This window comes from Capra hircus, chromosome 5, assembly GCF_001704415.2.
Source record: "Capra hircus breed San Clemente chromosome 5, ASM170441v1, whole genome shotgun sequence".
Lineage (NCBI taxonomy): Eukaryota > Metazoa > Chordata > Mammalia > Artiodactyla > Bovidae > Capra > Capra hircus.
In genome coordinates, this window is record NC_030812.1 from 55329148 (window position 1) to 55349661 (window position 20514).

The 20514-nt window shown below is 49.6% G+C and overlaps 2 protein-coding genes across 2 annotated transcripts; both read right to left on the reverse strand.

Annotated features, from left to right (window-relative positions):
- Positions 1567-3902, reverse strand: INHBE (inhibin beta E subunit). Its single transcript, XM_005680287.3, has 2 exons — positions 3301-3902; positions 1567-3050 (listed from the first exon to the last, which is right to left on the reverse strand). Exons 1-2 carry the CDS (start codon positions 3692-3694, stop codon positions 2302-2304), a joined length of 1143 nt encoding a protein of 380 aa, XP_005680344.1. The 5' UTR covers positions 3695-3902; the 3' UTR covers positions 1567-2301.
- Positions 6014-18925, reverse strand: INHBC (inhibin beta C subunit). The gene is made up of 2 exons (XM_005680288.3): positions 18437-18925; positions 6014-8853 (listed from the first exon to the last, which is right to left on the reverse strand). Exons 1-2 carry the CDS (start codon positions 18747-18749, stop codon positions 8108-8110), a joined length of 1059 nt encoding a protein of 352 aa, XP_005680345.1. The 5' UTR covers positions 18750-18925; the 3' UTR covers positions 6014-8107.

The following is a 20514-nucleotide window of genomic DNA, read 5'->3' on the forward strand; positions in this document are numbered from 1 at the left end:
AGCTGGAAGCAAGAGAGGGGGTGCCGGGCTTATTGCACCCCCAGGACCCCCAGGATCCTCCCCCTCCCTTGAGGGACCCTATACTGCCTACCCGCCCCCCCCCCCCCCCCCCGCTGAACACGCTGCTGGTAGTGGGTAGTAAATCCCGGCCTGGATTCCTGGATGGGCTGCCCACCAAGAGGTCCTGAATCAGAGCCAGAAAAAACAAATTGAGAAATAGATTGGGGGGCGGAGAGAATGACCAAAAAACTCACTCAGGAAAAAGAATATTGGAAGTAGGGGTCGTCGACTTTAGTTGGTGCTAACTGAGCATTCCACAATCCTGTGGTTTTTCTGCTGGCCTCACCCTTTGGATCGAACATGAAGGGGTTGGGACAGAGTTCGGATGGAAACAAGGTTGGGACAGAGGTGGGTTGGGAGCCCTGGGCGGAAGGTAAGGGGTCCAGGCAGTATAAAAGGGAGGAGTTAGCGGCTGCGGCCCTGGATGTAGGGCAGGGTTTGTGTTCACAAAATTACTAAGGAACTCTGAGACGGAAGCTCTGTTCCCAGAGAACTGCTTTTCTTCACATCGAAGTTCTGGAGGCTGGGGCCACCTCTGCACCTCTACGCTGCCTGCACTCTTGCTGCTCAGCAAAGCTGCCTGCTCCCTCTGCTGGTCCTTCTGGTACATGACACCTTCTCCGAGTCTGATTGGAGGCAGATGAGAATGGGGGAAGCTTAGATTCCCCCCACCAAAGCCCAGCTGGGAGCCCATGGAAGGGTTATATAAGCCCAAAGAAACAGAGGGGTACACTGGCGGAGGCTCCTACTTCAGAGTGGTGGTGTCTGATAGGGGATTGCCCTTTCTTTAGGATTTGTGTTGCCATGGTTACCGGATGCAGGGGAAGGGGCAGCTATTTTAGTCTCTCTGACTTTTCTTTAGGAGAAAGGGGAGAAGACATGGGTTGGGGGAAGGAGCCTCTTCCATCACCCCTCAGATAGACCTCCCACATCTTAGTTCTGCTTCCAAGAACCACCCCTCCTTGGATTTGGAGGGTCAATTAGTTAACTCTTCAGTCTGAGGGTCAAGGGGAAAGGTGAAACTAGGGAGAGGTCTGAGGCCTGACAAATATATGTAGTAACTGTGGGAGGACAGATAAGGAGCCCTATTTTAACCTCCCTCCCCCACATGACTTTGACCCAGACACTAGTTAAACCCAGAGGGTCAGGCGAGATCAATGATGATTGGAGGAGGGACCATGCAATGTTCCTTCCAGTGGAGTTCTTTCAGAGTACACTGCTTTCTCCTCCCCATCCAAGACTCTAGATCAGCGATTCTCAATTTGCTTTCAATATCCCTTTACACTCTTAAAAATTATTGAGATTCTGTTTATGTGTTTATATCAACTTACCATGCTAGACATTAAAACTGAAAAAAAAGTTGTAACCCAAGAATACACAAGCACACATCCCACTAACAAAGATGTCAGAAAGATGACATAATCACATGTCCTCTGGCTTCTGGAAAACTCCACTCTAGACTATTGAGATGTTGAAAATGAAAAGGCAAGTACCATCTTAGTTTTATTGTGAAAATAGTTTTGACCATGTGAAAGGGTCTCAGGGACCTCCTGTGAGTTCCCAAGCCACACTCTGAGAACTGTTATTTTGGACCATCATCCCAGCCCTTCGTGATTCACACTTGATTTTTTTTCTTCATTTTTATTAGGAAAGTACAAACATTTGCCTCCCCAATGGGTCCTGTCCCAGAGAAAAACCAGAAAACTTTTCAGGCTTAGCACCGCTCTCTCTGGACTCCCATTTCTGGGGCTTCCCTAAACACCTCCCCTTAGCCCCTTGCCCAGGTCCCTGTTGAGCCTCCCTTCTATCACTTCCACAGCCCCTACCCTTGGCCAGACTGTCTCCCCCATCCCAAGGTTGCTGGGCTCTTGGTTGCTCCTTCCTTCCCTTACTTGAGGACTTTCTCTTCTCTGGAGAGACTAAGTGATTTTTCTCTGCCCTTTCCTTCCCACATTCCCTCCCATCTTCTTGGACAGTTTAGGGTAGGAACTCACTTTCTGGATAGACTCCTTTACAGGACATACTTTCCCCGTCTCCCCCACATATCAACCAGCCTGAAATGGGCCAGAGACTGGACACAAAAGTGCCCATTTGGGTCTCAGAGGGGTCAATCCAGTCATATTGCCAGATGACCCATGGGGTGGAGGTGTGGGTCAGGAACCTGATGCCTCCAGCCACAGAGGCCCTCTGCCTGGGGACCCCTAGGTTGATCTCTTCACTCCAGACCCCCAGGTCCTCTTGCTAGCTGCAGCCACAGGCCTCTACCACCATATCCGGCACATCTGTCTTGACCACGTTGCCATCACGGTCAAGGTAGAGGAGAGAGAGAGGCCTTCGGGCAGTAGGGACACAGCAGGAAGTACCCAAGGGCCAAGGGTTGTTGGCCTTGAGGAGGCTGAAAACAGCGGAATGGAAGGAGGCGGCAATGCCGGGGCTGCCAGCCAGGTGGGGGGGACACTGGCCACTGCAGAAATTCAACCGGTACCCCTCGGGTTGCAGGATCCAATCCCGCCATCCCAGCTCCTGGAAGTCTACATAATGGTCTCGCCGACAGCATAAGGGGGTCGCCGGCTCACAGCTGGGGGTCCTCCTCCTGGCCCGGGCTGCTCCAGGCCATTTGGGCCGAGTCTTAAGTTCCAGGAAGGGCCGCTGCTCTCCCGCTGAGTCCAGGAGCTGTGGGGCGACAGTGCGGTTGCCTTCTAGGGAACTGCAGTCCAGTCGGAGTTTCAAGACACCAGACTCCTCACGCTTCAGGCCGCTAGAGGGCAGAGTCAGGGCGTGCCAGCCCGGGGTTGTCAACTGGTGCTCAGCCAGAAAGACGCGGGACCCTCGGCCTCTCCTCCTGCCCCCCCATCGGAAAATCCTCAGGGAAAGAGGGCCGGGAAGGGTGGGGAGCACGTGCAGCCAGAGGCGAGCATGATACAGGTGATGGGACCGAGGAGTGGACAGGTGGAAGGTGAGCGTGGAGCTGCAGGTGGCGGTGGAGGAGTCTGCCAGAAAGATGGAGAAGGGATTGGAGAATGTGAGCGGAGATGATGCTGTCCCCTGAGACTCCCAAGAGCCCTGCCCGCCGCTCTCGCCAGCTCCCAACTTCGGAAGAAGCAGGGACTCCGAGGCCAGTCCGGCTCCAGTTCCTCCTCTTCCTTCCAGACCCGACTCCCTCTGCTCCTGCTATCATTGTCAAGTTCCCCTTCTGCCTCCCTGCCCTGTCAGCTCTCTGCCTGTCTCTCCCTCACCCACCTGTGAGGACTGCAAAGCTGATGACCTGCTCCCCATTCGCTGGAGCCGCTCTTCCCCGCTGCAGTCTCCGGAGAGCTCTGGTGAGCACAGCCTGGGGTGGAGGATGAGTCATCCGGGGACGACTGGTCAGCTGTAGTCCCTCAAGGATTTGCTGCTTGGCCAGCTTGAGGACCAGAGCTCGCTCTGCTTGGGGTGCCAGTGTGGGGCCCCCACAGGACGGACACGCAGACCCTGCCACCTGTGCCCACACCAGTGCCCACAGCAGCACCAGTTGGAGCTGGACCTTGTGGAGTCCCATGGCCCTGGTGAACAGCCCAGGGTCAGGTCGGGGGCCTTGGAGGACCGTTGCTCCTCCTGTGGAGTCTGGCTGCGTGGAGGCCAATGAGGAGGACATGGCAGCTGCAGCCACCAGTGCCACACCTACCCTTGGCCAAGGGTAGAGCCACCTGTCTTCTGTTGCCTGGAACTCAGGAAGGCAGACAGTGGATGGTCCAATGGGTAGCGATGTTCAGTGCAGTCTGCCAGTTCGACCCTCACAGCTCATGTCTGACTACTGACCGGGGCCTCTCTGGAGCCAGCAGCCTAGGGCTCCCTCACCTAGTGGTCAGCAGGCAGACCTACCCTCTGAGCCCCAGGATTGGCCAGCTGTGCTGCCCATCAGGCCCCTGCCGTGGGTGGAGGTTCCCCCCTGGAGCTCAGGTTTCACCATCTGGCCCTGGTCACGGAGCTTGAGGTAGGGGTGGGGGGGGTGGGGGGCGATGTGGACACGTATGATGCAAGAAGGAGGAGGATTTCACAGGCTCAATCCCCAAGGTCTGGGGCTCGGGGGAGGGAGCTCCATGTGAGCAAGGAGGGAAGGTCACTTCCCCCCATACCTCCAGTCTGTCTAGCTCCTGGCCTGCACTGTTGCAGCAGTTTCCATGAGGCAGCTGGGAGTCTCAGTGGTTATTTTTCTGGGCTAGAAGGAGAACTTGGTTCTTTTTTATTTCTAGCAATGGGGCTGGGACAAGGGCGAGAGGCCGGGGGGCTGGCGGTAGGAATGGAGTCCTCTTGCCCAGGCCAAGGTGGCAGTGTCATGGGGCACAGAAGTTACCTCCTGACCTTGCCTGTGCTGGCTGCCCAGAGTCCAGTTGGACCGGAGCACAACGTGGACGAGGGCTGGAGCCTGGGCGGGGGATGGCATGTCACTGTGATGTCTGGGGAAACCTGGAGAGGTGGGGGTGGTGGTGATGCAATATTACATCAGGGCAGAGTTCATCAAGAATGGCAGAAGGGTATGAGACTTGGAAGGGCCTGTCCCAGACATTGGTTCTCTTTCAGGGGACTCCAAGAGCTGCCTAGATTTGGGGTATCCTAGGAGTGGTGCCAGCCTCGGTTAATGGTGGGACATTGAAGATTTATGGGCTTTTAAGAACAAAACATAGCTAGTATAGCAACCTGAGTCCCAACCCCAGCCTTCCTTATCACACTCCTCACTGCCTTTAAATGGGAGGACCAAGGCCTCATGTCATCAGCCTTTCTCCTTATGCCCCAGTTTCTTCAAGAAGCTGGGAGGAAGTGAGTGTGTTTTGGGAAATGGGCCCCTGTTCCAGTTCGTTAATCTCCCGGCTATTCAGCCATTGGGGGCTCTCAAGATAGACTGCTAGACTCTGGCACAGGGGAAGAGAGGTGGCACTTTGGGGGCCGGGACTCAGTACCGCCAGTGTCCACCATGTGGCAGTGCTGAGCCGCTGGACAGCAGAGGGCTTAGCGCTGGCCAGCTTCCCAGGGAAGGGGCTGCTCTGGGATGTGGAGAAATTCAGAGGGCTTGCTTCCCCACCTCTCCCTCTGGGGACCCTGTCTCTACACAAGAAGAATGAGAAGCTGGTGCCTCAGCTCTCTCCGCTTGCCACTGCCGGAAAGCCGAGGCTGTCATCAGGACCACATCACTGCTACCTTCAGTTCGGTTTTGGACCTCATCCCTGACATGTGACAATGGAGGGCAGTGATGGGTGCCATGCTACAGCACCTGTGGTGGGGAGGGGGCCAATGAGACTTTTAGACCCTCTCTCCACCCTGCCTTTCTCCCTAGATCTTGAGTCATATTCAAGTCCCTCTGGCCAGGGCTCTCCCCAGCTGCCAGGGCCCTCTCTGTTGGTCAAGCTTGTGAGTAACAGCCCTCTCACCCCCTGGGGTCTGGACCCTAGAACTGCAAAGCTGAGGTTTCTGCCTGTGGCGCTGTCTCCGAGGGCTAACCTGTGGGTGAGCCTGAGTCAAGGGAGCCTCCAGAAGTGACTGCAGGAGTCACCAACCCCATTCCTCCCCTGCCCTCTCTGTCAGGTGCCCCCAATTTCCAGCTCTTCTTACCCTCTTGCTGCTGTGCATGGCCTGCCCCTACCTCCCCAGTGACACTTACGTCAGAACCCAGCTATAAATATGCTCTTAGCATCTTAGTCACTTTTCCCAAGAAGTGCTCCCAGGTTATAAATACCCCAGCCATCTGCCTCACAGGCCCGCCCTACCACCAACCTGGCTGGGGGCTGGGGGGTAGCGACAGGCTTGAGAGTGGGTGAGGAAGTAGAAGGAGCCTGAGTGAGTATCTTGCCCTACAGAGAAAAGCCTGAGGAGCCTAGTGTCAGGGGCCAGGGAGCGCTGGAGGCAAAGGTTGGGAAGAGGACAATTCCACTGTTTCTTTGTCAAAAGCAGAGCCAAAAAAGAGAAGGAATAGTACTGATTCCTGTTACATTTAGTTTATTTTAAAATTTGCTATTTTGTTCATCTCGGATATTTTTGCATTGATTTTTAAAAAAATATTGCATTAAAATATTATTTATCTTGACTGATGGAATTTTTGACATCCCCTTAAAATTCTGTCTCCAAGGCAAGTACCTCACTTCACCTCACCTTAGTCTTGACCCTGGGGACTGAAGCTATAGTTGGAAGGAGGGCGGTTAGATGTGGGAGGAGGTGGATTTGGGGTGGGAGACAGTGGTGGAAGAGGGCAGCCAAGCACCAGAAGGCTTCCTTAGATTCTCTCCTTAGGTTAAGATCTCATAAAGTCAAAGGACAGAGAACTTCTGAGCGAGTAAGCATTTGCTCACGAAGCCCGCAACTCAGATTTGCCTTTCTCCAGGAGGTCTTTCAGACTCTATCCTTTAGGGTGCCTTTTCCAGGGACCTCAGACCTGGATAGGAGGGGGTTATATGCTGAACAAACACAGACAGCACGTTTCCCAAAGGACACATGGGTTTTGCACAATCTCAGCCTTGGGTTGCAGACAATATCGACCCAATGGTTCAGGGCTGTCCAGCTAACAAGGGTGGGGGGGCGATGGTGGGGGAAGAGGGCAAAGGTCTGGAGAGGACCCAGTCTCAGAGCAAATACCTCCCTCTCCTCTCCGCAGACTTTCCTTTTCTTCTCCCCATCCTACTCAAGTGGCCCTTGGCCAGTTCCATCTCCCAGACAGGACTCCTGGCTGGAGCCCTGAGGATCAGTGAAGGAAGGCTGCCTCGTCTCTGCCTCCCACCATGTGTGTGCCCACAGGTTGTCACCTACTTGCTGGCTGAACAGTGATCTGTCTCATCTCTCAGACCGAGGACAGAGGGAGGAGAGGAGCAAGTAAAGCCCAGGTCTTTATTATCTGGAAGACCAGTGAAGATGGTTCTAGGAAGTAGGATGGGGCCTAAGAAAGGAGGCAGCCTAGGGAAGGAGGAGTCATGATGTGTGGGACAGACATAAAGTTCAGCCCTAAGGAGACTGTGAGGAGAGAAAAGTGGGCAGGGCAGGCAGGCTCTGTGTCATCGGGGGTACCAATCAGGGTCCTGGCAGGAAATAAAAGACCCACTCAGCTGTCTATGTTGGCATCACTAAGAAGACTCAATGAAGGACCTCTTTTCAGAGGTATGGGCAGGGTTAAGGGAACTGAGGAGGGATGTTGAAGCACCCAGGAACTAGCAAAAGGCAGATCAAAGGCTAAGAGGAGACAGAGGCCAGCGTGTTTCTTATTCCTTTCCCTCTGCCTAGGTTCCATGGTTCTGTATGACTATGGCTATGCCTATATCCCTACAACTCCTGTCCAGCTCCCCACCCCCTCCACAGCTCCAGCTCTGCCTAAGTTCTGATATCCTTGCTTCCACGCTCTTGGCTTGTAAGAGCTTTCCATTCTTGCTAGTTTGCTAAGCCAAACTCGGCAGGAAGCCAGAGGCCAAAGGAACTCAGGTGAGTCTGCCCCCAAGGGTACAGAGCCGGACGGAGAAGGACAAAGAGTGAATGAAGGCATGCCAAGAGAGGCTTCAGCAACCCACTGGGCAAGTCAGAGGGAAAAGGGCTCAAGACATAAAGAGGATGTAATGTTTGGTGAATCTAAGGGAGGGACTCACTGGAGATCCAGAAAAGCAAGGAACAGGGCTGGCCAATTCATCCTGTAGTGGGGGATGTGCAGTAGAAAGGGCAGGGAGGCACCGTGGATTGTGGGCGGGATTGCAGTGGGGCTGTGGGTGTCTGTCTGGGACTCAGATGGCACTGCTCATGGTAGGAGATGGATCAGAGTCCCTGGGGTGGCAGTTGAGCACATGGGGCTTGCTGAATGGACTCTGCCCCAGAAAGGGGCTAGTCATTATGAAGATGGTACCGTGGGTCTCCTTAGATGTGATCTAAGGTCTCCTCACATCAAAGTGGGGATAATTTCCCCAAGTTGCTCAGGAAGAGGGTGTCCATCTTCTGGACAGAGGCAGTAAGAGGGCCACACCCTACTATCAAGGAAGAGCACCTCCGTCAGGGCGTGTTTGCCTGTCCCCCCTTCCCCCCAGCTGCCTGTGCCACACACAGACTAACTGCACCCACAAGCCTCTACCACCATGTCAGGTATGTCAGTCTTGACAATGTTGCTGTCCCTGTCATAGTAGAGCAGAGAGAGGGGGCGCCGGATGGTGGGCACACAGCATGAACTCCCTCTGGTGGTGCCTGCAGCTGTGTTGACCTTGAGAAGATTAAGCACCGAGGTGTAAAAGGAGGCGGCGATGCCAGGCATGCCTGCCACATGCAGGGGGCACTGTCCTGTGCAGAAGTTCATCGCATAGCCCTCAGGCTGGATGATCCAGTCATGCCATCCGATCTCCCGGAAGTCCACGAAGAACTCCTGTCGACAGCACATCCTGGACCTGCCCTGGCAGTCGATGCCTCGACGACGAAGCCGGTGCTTGCCCCCGACCCTCACCCGAGCTGTCACGAAGGGCCTATGTGCAGCCCCAGCCAGGATGACTGGGCTCCAGGCCTCCTGTCCTTCGGGGGCCAGCTCCAGGGCCAGGTGCCCCTGGCTATAAGCAGTCTGAGCTTCAGGCCCCAGGAGAAGCTGGTGCCAGCCGCTGTCGTTTACCTCCAGCAGGTGCTGAGTGGCCGAAGTGAGGTTGGTGTCACGTGGGCTGAGCTCAAGGACCCTCACCTTCAGAGGGCAGGTGGTATTGGGAGGGAGCTGTACAAAGAACATGAGGCTGGCCTGCTGGACCTCCAAGCCACTCGCTGAGCTGTCAGAGGAGAAGTGGAAATCCAGACGAGTCTGGGTGGTGTTGCAGAGGCCTGTGGACACAAGAAGCCCCAGTCACTGTGGCCTTCTGAGTGTCAGTTCTACCTGCTACCTCCCTGTGAGTTCCTTCTCAACCACAGTCCTGGCACTGTTAAGAACCCTTTCCTTCTTAAAAATCTCTTCTCACAACTCTCTTAGGAGTCTTCCTTAATTTTCTTTACTGGCTTTTCTTTCTCTGACCATCCCTCCAGTACAAGAGTTCTTTGGTCTGTCTTTGACCTTCATTTCCTCTTTTTTTTTAACCCTTATTTCCCCAACCAGGGATTGAGCTTGCCCACCCCCATGCAGTGGAAGCTCGGAGTCTTAAGCACTGGACCCCCAGGGAAGTCCCATTTCCTCTTACTCTACACTGAGGGGAGCCCTGACCCACAGTTGTGGGCAGCCAACACAAATCTTATACTGGTGATTCCTGAATCTGACAGTCCAGTCCAGACCATTTTGCACCTTGGGAATCACCAAGCTTCAGGCCTGAACTTCTAACTGCTTAATTTTGCCACATTCTATGGAAATGTAGAAATCATGATTTTCCTCCCTATATATCTCTCTTTCTGTTCTTAGAATTGGTGGCACCATTACTTTGCTTATCATCTTTAGAAACCCTAAGATCACCTCCCTTATTCTCCACATCCAGTTCTTCACCAGAGTGGTTCTAACGACTGGCATAAGGACTTACCTGGCTGTCCAGGGGATAAGACTCCATGCTTCTAGTGTGAGGGGCATGGGTTCAATTCCTGGTCAAGGAACTAGGATCCCACATGCTGTGGAGCTCAACCGAAAAAAAATGGCTCTGGATTTCTTCTTGTGCCTATCACTGCTGCCCGATTCCCCCTCTTCATCTCTCGCCTGACCTACTGAAACACATGAATTGGATTTCTGCTCCCTCCACTCCTGCTCCTGTCAGGATCACTAACACCTTCCACACTGCCATATCCACATGGTTTCATCTCTATATTGGTTGGCCTTACCTGAACTTCAAGCAGGTGTTTGAGGCAGTGGACCGTTCCCTCCTTCTGGAAATACTTCCTCCTCTTGGCTTCCATGACTCTGGCCACTGTATCTTGGGCTCTTTGGCTGACAGCTCCTCTTCCTCTGCCTGACCTCTAAATGTTGGAGGTCCTCAGCTCCCTTCGTTTCTCTACCTGCACTCTCTCCCAGAAAGATCCCATCAATTCCCTTGGCTTTCAATTTCATCTATATGTTGATAACTCCCCAGACACCTCTATCTGTGGCCCTGACCTCTCCCTGAGCTTCAGTCTTGTATAACCAGCCACAGATCTGATATTCCACTAGGATATCCAATGCTATCTCAAACTTTTCAAGTTCAGAGAACTCCAGGTTTATCCTCCCCGACCCCCAACTCAAACCTGTTCCTTCTTCAATCTTCCCTTTCCCTATAAAGGTATTGCTTAAACCAAAGTCTTGCTTGCCCTCATTCCCTTCTTTGAAATTATCTGCAGACCTGTCAACTATATCTCCAGTTCATAATGTAATTTCACTTAACCCTACCTCCTCTACCATACATTAGTTCAACCCACAATCATCTTTTTCTTGAACTATGGCAATAGCTTGCCAAGTGGTTGGTTCACTCTTGCCCCCAAAACCATTCTTCACACATTAGTCAGAGTAATTTTTTCCCCCCCTGGCTGTGTTACGTGGCATATGGGATCTCAGTTCCCTAACCAGGGATCAAACTCACACCTACTGCAGTTGAAGCACAGAGTCTTAACCACTGGACCACCAGGGAAGTCCCAGAGTAATTTTTTTATAGCATAAATCTGATCAGCTTAATATCCTTCAAAATTTTCCCATTGCTATTTGAATAAAATCTAAACTCCTTAACAGGGACTTCCCCGGTGGTCCTGTGGTTAAGAATCCACCTTCCAATGCAAAAGACATGAGTTCAATTCCTGATCCTTGGGGAACTAAGATTCCACATGCTGTGGTGCAGCTAAGCCCTAGTGCCACAACTAGAGAAGCCTAGTCACCACAAGGAAGAGCCTGCACACTGCAATGAAGACTCAGAACAGCCAAAATTAGAATACATAAACCCCTTAACATCCTTGCCTAGAGAAATCCATGAACAGAGGAGCCTGGCGGGCCATAGTCCATGGACATTCAGAGTCAGACACAACTGAAGCAACTTAGCACACACACACAGCATAGAAAACTTGTATGACTGGGCTTTCTGCCACTTAACGACTATATTCTACCTATACTGCTGTTTTTCTGTTCCTTGAACTCTTACAAAGCATGGACCCACCTCATGGCCTTTGCATTTGCTATTTCCCCTGCCTGGAATGTCTTTCCAAGAATGTTGAATGACTGGCTCCTTCTTGCTATTCAGTTCAAATTCGCTTCTTTAGAGGGGCTTCCCTGACTGACTTAGCTAAAACAGCCTTCAACTTTACCCTCATCTCTTTAATACACTATCCTGTTTAACTGGTCTTTATATCCACTGTCGTTCTCTGTAATCATCTTGGCTTTTCTGTTCGTTTGTTGACTATATACTTCTCCTTCCCTCTTCTTCCCCCATCCCCACTCCCAGCCAGGATGTACACTCCACAAAGGTACAGATTGTGTCTGTGTGGCCCACCACTGTATCCCTAGCACCTGGTACATTATAGGCATTCGATAAACACTTTTTCAGTGGATGGCTTTTCATTCTTTTTTTTTTTTTTTTAATTCATTTTGTTTTTGAATGGACCAGTTTTAAAGTCTGTTTTGAACTTGTTACAACATAGCTTCTGTTTTATGCTTTGGTTTTTCGGCCGCGAGGCATGTGGGATCTTAATTCCCTGACCAGGGATTGAATTCCCACCTCCTGTGTTGAAAGGTAAAGTCTTAACCACTGGACTGCCAGGGAAGTCAGTTCTTTCATTCTTATTTTATGCTGACATCAGAATTATTTTCCAAAAGGTTAGGTCATAAAATTCATAGTTTAAAAAAACTTATTGATGAATACACCTGTTTTAGGAGGCAATTAAATGCCATTATGCTTTGGCCTTAGTGACCCTTTTTTATTTAAGGAAAGAATGCTTTATTGTGGGAATGTCACTGATACGCTCATGGGTGTAAAAGAGCAGAAACAAATTCAACTAGACTTGGTGTGAATCGTAAAGCCCGGAATCTGGTTGCTCTAGACAGCTCTGAAAGCCTGCAAGAGCTCAGTGACCTCAGTCTTCCTGTATGAGTCTACTCCCTTCTTCTCTTTCTGTGGATCCACCTCTTCTGCCTCCCTGTGAGCTTCCTCGGGTCCCTGAATGGTGGCCCCAGCTCCTGAGTCTACAGAGCTTTTGACTTAGCTCTTCCTAGCTAAGTGACCTGATTCTTCAGTGTTCCAATTCCAAAATCTTTAAAGAAGAGTCTAATTGGTCCAGCTAATCTTTTCTGGTTAGGTCGCTAAGCGCTCTTACCTTTTAGAACCTCGTAAGTCACCCCAGTTATAGCAGGCAGACACAGGACCAGCAGGGGCTGTGGTAGCCTTCTACATTGTTGACCATCAGTGAACAACACCTCCCAATATTCACGGTTTTGTGCAATCCCTTCCTATATTAATTCTGGGCTTGGCATGTGACTTGATTTGGCCAATGAGAGGTAGGCAAGCACGGTGCAAGTAGATGCTTAATAAGTACTTAATAAGTACTTTGAGGCTTCCTCCTCTTGGAAGGAAACTTTTATTTTAAATTGTTTTTTTCATTTGGCCGCATGTGGGACCTTAGTTCCCTGACTGGTTATTGAACCTGTGCCCCCTGTACTGGAGGTGTGGAGTCTTAACCACTGGACTGCCAGAGGAGACCAGGAAACCTCTAAATGCTTTAAAGAAACTTGGGCTAGACTACTGAATGATGAGGAGCCATGTGGAGAGAGACTTTGGAAGATCAGAGGCCATCCTAGAGATTTCAGCCCCATCTGAGAATGCAATTGCTTGAATGACCTCAGCGATCCCACATCAAGTGAAGGAACCGTCCAGAATAAGTCCAGTCAAACTACAAAATCACAGAAAATACTGATTTTTTTTTTTTTTTTTTGCTCTAAGCCTCAGTGTTTGAGCTGATCTGCTATATTAACGGATAACTAAAACAGAAATAAGTGTCCAAAGTGGGGTACACCATAGCAAAAGCTTAAAATATGCAGTACAGGCTTAGGGACTGGGTGGCAGACAAGGGATGGAAGGACAGCAGGGAGGCTGTTAGTGAAGGCAGGAAGGACAGTGAAGAAATCGCTGTTGGAAGCTAGAGAAAGGGGAACCTGTATTATGTATTGGCTATCGTCTCTGGTAACTTGGAAGCTAGAAATGGTATCTAACAAAGTTGTGAATTTAGCTAAAGATATTTCCAGGCAGAATGTTGAAAGTGCCAATTGGCTTATTTTAGCTGCCTATGATAAGGCATCTCAAGAGTGAGATGAACTAAAAAAGGAACTGTTCAATGTTCAACCAGAATTTAAAGAAAAACTTTCCAACAGGACTTGTTAAATTGAACAATAAAATATTTTTTCATTCCTCAACTCTGTCTGGCAAAAGGTTCTCAAACTAAGAAATGGTCTCAGGGCAAAAATCAACCCCAGGACACTGCAGGTAACACATGGCTTCAGAGTTATGATCAAAACAGTAAAGGGTAAGCTCTAAGACCTTTTGTTAGGATCTAACATCTTTGTTAAGATCTTTTTTTTTTTTCGGTCACACTAATTCCCCAGCCAGGGATGGAACCAGTGCTCCTGCAGTGGAAGCATGGAGTCTTAATCACTGGGCCACCAGGGAAGTTCAAAGATCTAAAATGTAAGATGTTTTTCTATAGATTCTCTCAACTAGACAGAAGGGCTTCTAAGAATCTTATCCCCCAACACCCTGACTTGTAACCTAAAGACAGGCATCTGTCTTGATAGAATGGAGTGCCTTTTGTCTGATTGAGTAGACTATAATTTATTATTGAGAAGGCTCACAGAGTGTTAAAGAGAATTTTAATAGTGAAAGAAGCACCAATTTGGACTAAAAGAGATAGAGATGACTCAGAATGAAAAGAAGTCTCCAGGTCTCCAGGCCCCCAACTTTTTTGGGCAGATGCAGGCTGAGAAAACTACTCTGCTGCAAACACAGGCTGCTTTTTATTTAAAAGGAAAGACATCTGGGGCTGGCACTAAGGGTCGAGAGAGCAGACCTAGAAGCCTAGGAGAGCAATGGTGGGCTCTTCTTACGAGGAGAGGAAAGTCGCAGAAAAAGGCCTTAATCAAAGGAGTTCCAGACTTAGGGTAGAATTTTCATAAACCAGTGACTGTTCTGCGTCTTCCTCCCCTGTCTCCCATTTTGAACAGGTGTATCTATTATGTCCCATTCCTGTCTCAGCATTGTACGTTAGGTATGTGGGAAGCAGATAACTTGAATTTTTAGGTCAAAGGCAATGTTGTGCTGGTAAATATTTAACAACTGGATTCCAGAGTGGGGGGAAAAGGCTCTGATTAATAGTGTTAGCCAATTTCTGAGGAATACATTCTCCTATATTGGCCAATTTCAGACTACCAATGTGATACCACTGAATACACAGTTGGCAGATGTTCACCATCAGGCCTCAGGAGCCAGTCTGAGCCAGTGTCAGGACACCACTGGAGGTTCTTCCCTGGCTTCTCCAGGGCCCCAAGCTCTTTCTCTTTGTATCTCCAGCAAGAACAATTCTCAGATCTTCTCTTTCACACAATGGTGGAGATGATAGCTTAAGCTGGAATGAAAACTTGAAACTAAAATATTTAAATGTAAAAGATAGGATCCAGGGATCAGTCATTCTCATCTCCAAAGTTCATTTTGGGTCACACCCCCCTCCAGCCTGAATGTTGTATTCATTCATTGATTAGCAAATATGGAAAGTATATAGACTTAAAGTCAGAGAGAATGGTGTTTGAATTCTGCCCTTTGTAAGCTGTATGACCTTGCTGCTACTGATAAGTCACTACAGTCGTGTCCGACTCTGTGTGACCCATAGACGGCAGCCCACCAGGCTCCCCGATCCCTGGGATTCTCCAGGCAAGAACACTGGAGTGGGTTGCCATTTCCTCCTCCAATGCATAAAAGTGAAATGTGAAAGGGAAGTCGCTCAGTCGCTTCCGACTCTTTGAGACCCCATGGACTGCAGCCTACCAGGCTCCTCCATCCATGGGATTTTCCAGGCAAGAGTACTGGAGTGGGGTGCCATCGCCTTCTCCGTGTATGACCTTGGCCACGTAAATTATCTTCTTTGAGTTTCAGTTTCTGCATTCTTAAGATGGGAATGATAAAATGTTAGTCGCTCTTTGCGACCCCATGGACTGTAGCCTGCCAGGCTCCTCTGTCCATGGAATTCTCCAGGCTAGAATAGTGGAGTGGGTTGCCATTTCCTTCTCCAGGGGGTCCTACTGGGGATCTTCAGGGGATCTACTCCAGGGGATCTCCAGGGGATCTTCCCGACCCAGGGATCGAACCCAGGTCTCTGGCATTGCAGGCAGATTCTTTACCGTCTGAGTGACCAGGGAATGATAAAGTCTACTTTATGCAAGGATTAACTGAGAGGAGGCAGGTACAATAAATACCTGGTAATGGTCATTACTGCCACAGTGTGCCAGGAACTGGGCTAAGCATCAGGGATACAAAGGTGAAAAAAACCAACCAGGAGGCACAATGGTAAAGAATCCACCTGCCAATGCAGGGGACATGGATTTGACCCGTGATCTGGGAAGATCCCACATGTGAGGAGCAACTAACCCCATGAGACGCAGTTACTGAGCCCACACTCTGGAGCCCATGAGACACAACTACTGAGTTCACGCGCTGCAACCACTGAAGCCCACATGCCTAGAGCCTGTGCTCTGCAACAAGAGAAGCCACAACAATGAGAAGCCTGTGCACAGCGATGGAGACCCAGTGTAAAAAAAGTAAAATAAACATTAAAAAATAAATTAACAAGGCTTGGTTGCAGATAGGATGGTGATAAATCATTATAAAATATTATAAAATCATTATAAAACAACCAGGATTGTGGTGTTCAAAGGACTCACGGCTTCATGGCCATTGTCCACCCTGTGTTCATCCACTCCAAACTACCTTCAACTCCAAATGCAGTCCGTTTCTTCATATTTTTGCTCATGTTTTTCCATATAGGATGTTGTTTACCATTCTTTACCCATTGAAGTCAAACTTCCTGTACAATCTAGCCTGTTTATAACCTTCTGAAAGACTTCCCCGTCCCGTCAGGTCCCAGTGACTGACTTTTGGCCATGAGGTGCTTGTGTCCTCATCCAGCATTAATTTCATTCTGCCTGTATTCTAGGTAATTTATTCCTAGCAGTAACAAACTCTTCATGGGCAGAAGCTGAGTCTTCTAAGTTCCCTCCCACCTTCTCCTTTCTAAGTGAAAGAAAGTGAAAGTGTTAGTCACTCAGTCCTGTCCAACTCTTTGCAACCCATGTACTGTAGTCTGCCAGGCTCCTCTGTCCGTGGGTTTCTCCAGGCAAGGATACTGGAGTGGGTTGCCATTCCCTTCGTCAGGGGATCTTCCCGACCCAGGGATTGAACCTGGGTCTCCTGCATTGCAGGCAGTTTCTTTACTGTTTGAGCCACCAGGGAAGCCCATGCTTTCTAAGTACATTAATTAGTTCACTTAATTCTCTCAACTATCCTCTCATTATCTCTGTTTTGCAACTGAGAAAACTATCAACAACCCAGGACATATATTAATAAGTAGCTGAGCAGGAATTTGAGCCCGGTTTATCTGGCTCCAGAGTTTGTGTTCTTAATTATGAGCAGAAACCCTTTTCTGAGCTGGAATAGGGTCTCATTCATCACTGGGGACTCTAGACATGGTCAAGCTGACCTGGTTTGGTTGGTTGTCAAGCATCTACTCTGTTTGCAAGAGGCAGAGTGGTATAATGGTCAAGGTCAAGGACTTGAGACTCAGGCTGTCTGGTTCCACCACTTACTGGTCATATGACTTTGAGCTAGCTACTCAACCTCTTTGAGCCTCAGTTTCATCACTTCTAAAATACAGACAACAATAGTATTTGCCTACCTGACTTGTGAGGCTCTCAAGGAGTTAGTATCTGTAAAAGGTTTAGAACACTGTAAACATTGTATGTGTGCGTGTTCAGTCGCTTCAGTCACGCCTGACTCTTTGTGGCCCTATGGATTGCAGCCTTCCAGGTTTCTCTATCCATAGGATTCTCCAGGCAAGAATACTGGAGTAGGTTGCCATGCCCTCCTCCAGGGGATCTTCAGGACCCGGGAATTGAACTCGAGTCTTGTGTGTCTCCTGCATTGCAGGCAGGTTCTTTACCACTGAGCCATTTAGGAAGCCCAAATATTGTATAAGTGTTAGTTATTTCTACTATATACTAGTCTCTGGTGACAATGTGAGGAATAAATGACAGTTCCTGAACTCAAGGGGTTGAATTCTATGGGAATACAGACTTCATAGAAAACCTGGAAACAGGCAGTTCCACAAGGAAGGTCCAGGTTCCGGGAGAGGGTATGCGAGCTTTAAGAGAGGGAGCCCCTCGGCCTCAAGTCAGGGTGGGTGTTTTCAGGATAGGGGTGCTGGGCCTTGAAGGGAGTAGATGCTGACTCAAGGAAAGGGACCAGGATTGGGGAGGGCCTTCTAAACCTAAGACAAAACTTTCAAGAAGCTCAGAGGCAAGAGAGACCACTTGTTTATGTTCTGTTTCTCAGATCCTGTCTCTGAAATTTTTTTTTTTGGCCCCGCCTTGAGGCTTCTGAGATCTTAGCTCCTCAACCAGGGATTGAACCTGGGCCCTCAGCCATGAGGGTGCAGAGTCCTAAACCGCTGGCATGCATGCTTAGTCACGTCCCACTTTTTGTGACCTCATGGACTGCAGCCTGCCCTCCAAGCTCTTCCATCCATGAAAATTTCCAGGCAAGAACACTGGAGTGGGTTGCCATTTCCTACTCCAAAACCACTGGACCACTAAAGAATTCCCTTGTCTCTGAATTCTTGATATTCTCTCCAGTTGCCCACTAAATTCTCTACCCCACCCTTGTTCTTTATTTATCCTTTAAATATCCTTCTGAGCCCCATTTTGACCCTGTTCTGATGTGGGGACCCAAGGTAATCAAGGCAAGAGGACAGGAGTCAGTGGAGCGAAATTGTAATTGGAGTGTTTCACTTCTCTACCTTTTACCCAAATGAGGTATCTGGGGAGGATGGGGTACAAAGAGGCTGGATCCTGGGGCCAGAGGAGGGACAGACTCTCTAGTTCCCAGACCCTGAGTCCAGGCTCAGGGAGTGGTTGGGGTCACATCACAGCCTGTGGAAGTGTGTGGGGCCTGCCGAGAGAGGAACCAGGGGAGATAGGGGTAGGCAGTCTCAAAGAAAAGTGAAAGGTACCCACTTCTCGGGTGCCCATTGGTCAAGTCTAAATTTATAAGGGAGCGCTTGGGTGGGTGGGGGTTGAGAGCCTGGGATTAGGAGACTATAGGCTGTGAGAGGCCAGAGTTGGGATGGTTTTGGGGAGAAAGTCAGAGGTTAGATATCGGGGAGGAAGCTTTTTGTTTCCTGAGGAGATCGAGTTTGGGGGAAGATCTACAGGCCAAGAACCCACCTGTCTCGGCAAAGGTGATGATCTCATACTCCTGTCCCCCATCGGCTTCCGGAAGCACCCCCTGTGGAGGCCCGTGGAGGCGCTGCAGGGCAGCCCGCAGAGCAACTCGGGACACAGGCCGGCCCAGGGTGGGGCGCTGGCTGAGGTGCAGCTTGTCCAAGATGCTCCTCTTGGCCAGGTTAAGCAGCAGCTCCCGGTGGCTCTCCACGTCCAAGGCAGGCTCCCCGCATGCTGGGCACTGTCTGTCAGCTCTGGGAGTGGCCACCATGGCTGCAGGCAGGACCAGGAAGGCAAGGAACAAGGAGCAGATCATTGCCAAGGGGCTTCCTTGAGCTATGCACCTGAGATAGAGCTGCAACCCCGGGGTTCAGGGTCTCAACAGCTGTGGTCTCAGCGCCTTTCTTGCTGGCTGCCAGGGGCCCCGGAAGGAGAGTGTGTCCAGCTGGCATGACTCCTGGTTGTAGGGGGTAGAGCAGTCAAACATCCAACTTGAGAGATGAAGTCAGTTACAGGTAGAATCTGGCAGAAGCCACATAGTCAACGAAAGTACAGAGTGGGGGATGTGAGGCGAGGTTGGTTGGGTTGTCCCTCGGCCAACTTTGGGAGAGGGTGGGTTACCCATGTGAGCTGCCAGGCCTGGGGACAAAGGTCAGAGATGAAATTCCTCTTCGGATTGATAGCCTTGCTCGGAAGCCTGGCAGTAGGGGGTGGGAGTGGGGTGTGGAGATCAGAGGTTTAAAGATAGAATGTTAAAACATGACTTTCAAACGTGAGGGGGTCATTGGCAGGACACTGTAGGTCATTGTCATGTAGGTTGTTGAGAGTTCATTTTCCCCTGCCTGGTCCTTCTCAAAGCCCTACCGCCCTTTCCTCCCTCCCAGAGGCTCACAGTCCAGACTCCTTTGTAGCCCTGGGTTGGGTTTTGCCCTGTGGGGCTTAAAATCACATCCAGTTGGAAGGTTAAAGAAGGGGAAGGGAACTGTTCTAGCCAGGTCTTCTGGGTCCTCAGAGGGAGGTCTGAAATGCAGAAGGAACTTGAGATATAGATTTCCTCAGACTTGGAGGTTTCTCCTCTTTAGGAAAATACATTCTGAGATTTCTCAGAATTCCTGGTGTTCTACCCCAAAGGTCCTGAGGAGTAGGTCTCCAAGGACGAGTCTCTGCATCTACAGCTGGGATTTACCTGGCAGGGTTGGGCAGGTGGAATTAGGAATATAGGTTTTTAAGCCAGATGGCCTGGGTTAAAATTCTGTCCCTTCCTTTTATAAACTGTATGACTGTGGGCAAGCAACTTGACCTCTCTTACTTCAATTTCCTCATCATAGAAATGGGAAAAATGATTATTTATGATTCCAAAATCCAAAAAACCTTGTAATCCATACTACCTTGGAGGTAGATCATATGGTAGCTGAACCTGACCTGAAGAGAAGTGTGGTTACTCGTGGTCTTTTAAAAACTCATACTGGAGACCATTTATACATTTTTACTCCAGAAGTATTATTTGATTATGCATGATATATATGTACCATTTTACTTTTCTATTTTTATTTTTTGGCCATGTACCCCATGGCTTGTGGGATCTTAGGTCCTGGACTAGGGATTGAACCTGTGTCCTTGGTAGTGCAAGTTCAGGTCAGTTCAGTTCAGTTCAGTCACTCAGTTGTGTCCGACTCTTTGTGACCCTCACGTCCATCGAGTCGGTGATGCCATCCAGCCATCTCATCCTCTGTCGTCCCCTTCTCCGGTAGTGCAAGTGCAGAGTCCTAATCACTGGACTGCCAGGGAATTCCGCATTTTACCTTTCTGAAAACTGAAATTTCCTGAACTCTGAAACATGTCTGGTCCTACAGATTTTGAATATGGAATTACAGATCTTTAATGACTTTCTGAGAGTTTTGAACTTTAAATAATTTTATAAAGTACTTACACTGGCTAGCACAGATAAGAGCTTAATTAAAGTTTTTGGTTTTTTTTTTTTTTTGCTTAAAACAACAGAAATTTATTCTTGCACAGGTCTGAAAGACAGAAATCCAAAATCTGTATAGTTGTTGTTTAGTCACTAAGCCATTTCTGACTCT

What these genes read in the sequence shown, in the direction of transcription:
- INHBE (XM_005680287.3), bottom strand. Translation starts at nt 3,694, where the DNA reads ATGTCCTCCTCATTGGCCTCCACGCAGCCAGACTCCACAGGAGGAGCA. An exon ending in CAGCTTTGCAGTCCTCACAG is followed by an intron (nt 3,051 to 3,300) that starts GTGGGTGAGGGA and finishes TCTTTCTGGCAG; the next exon opens with ACTCCTCCACCGCCACCTGC.
- INHBC (XM_005680288.3), bottom strand. Translation starts at nt 18,749, where the DNA reads ATGATCTGCTCCTTGTTCCTTGCCTTCCTGGTCCTGCCTGCAGCCATG. An exon ending in CATCACCTTTGCCGAGACAG is followed by an intron (nt 8,854 to 18,436) that starts GTGGGTTCTTGG and finishes TTGTGTCCACAG; the next exon opens with GCCTCTGCAACACCACCCAG.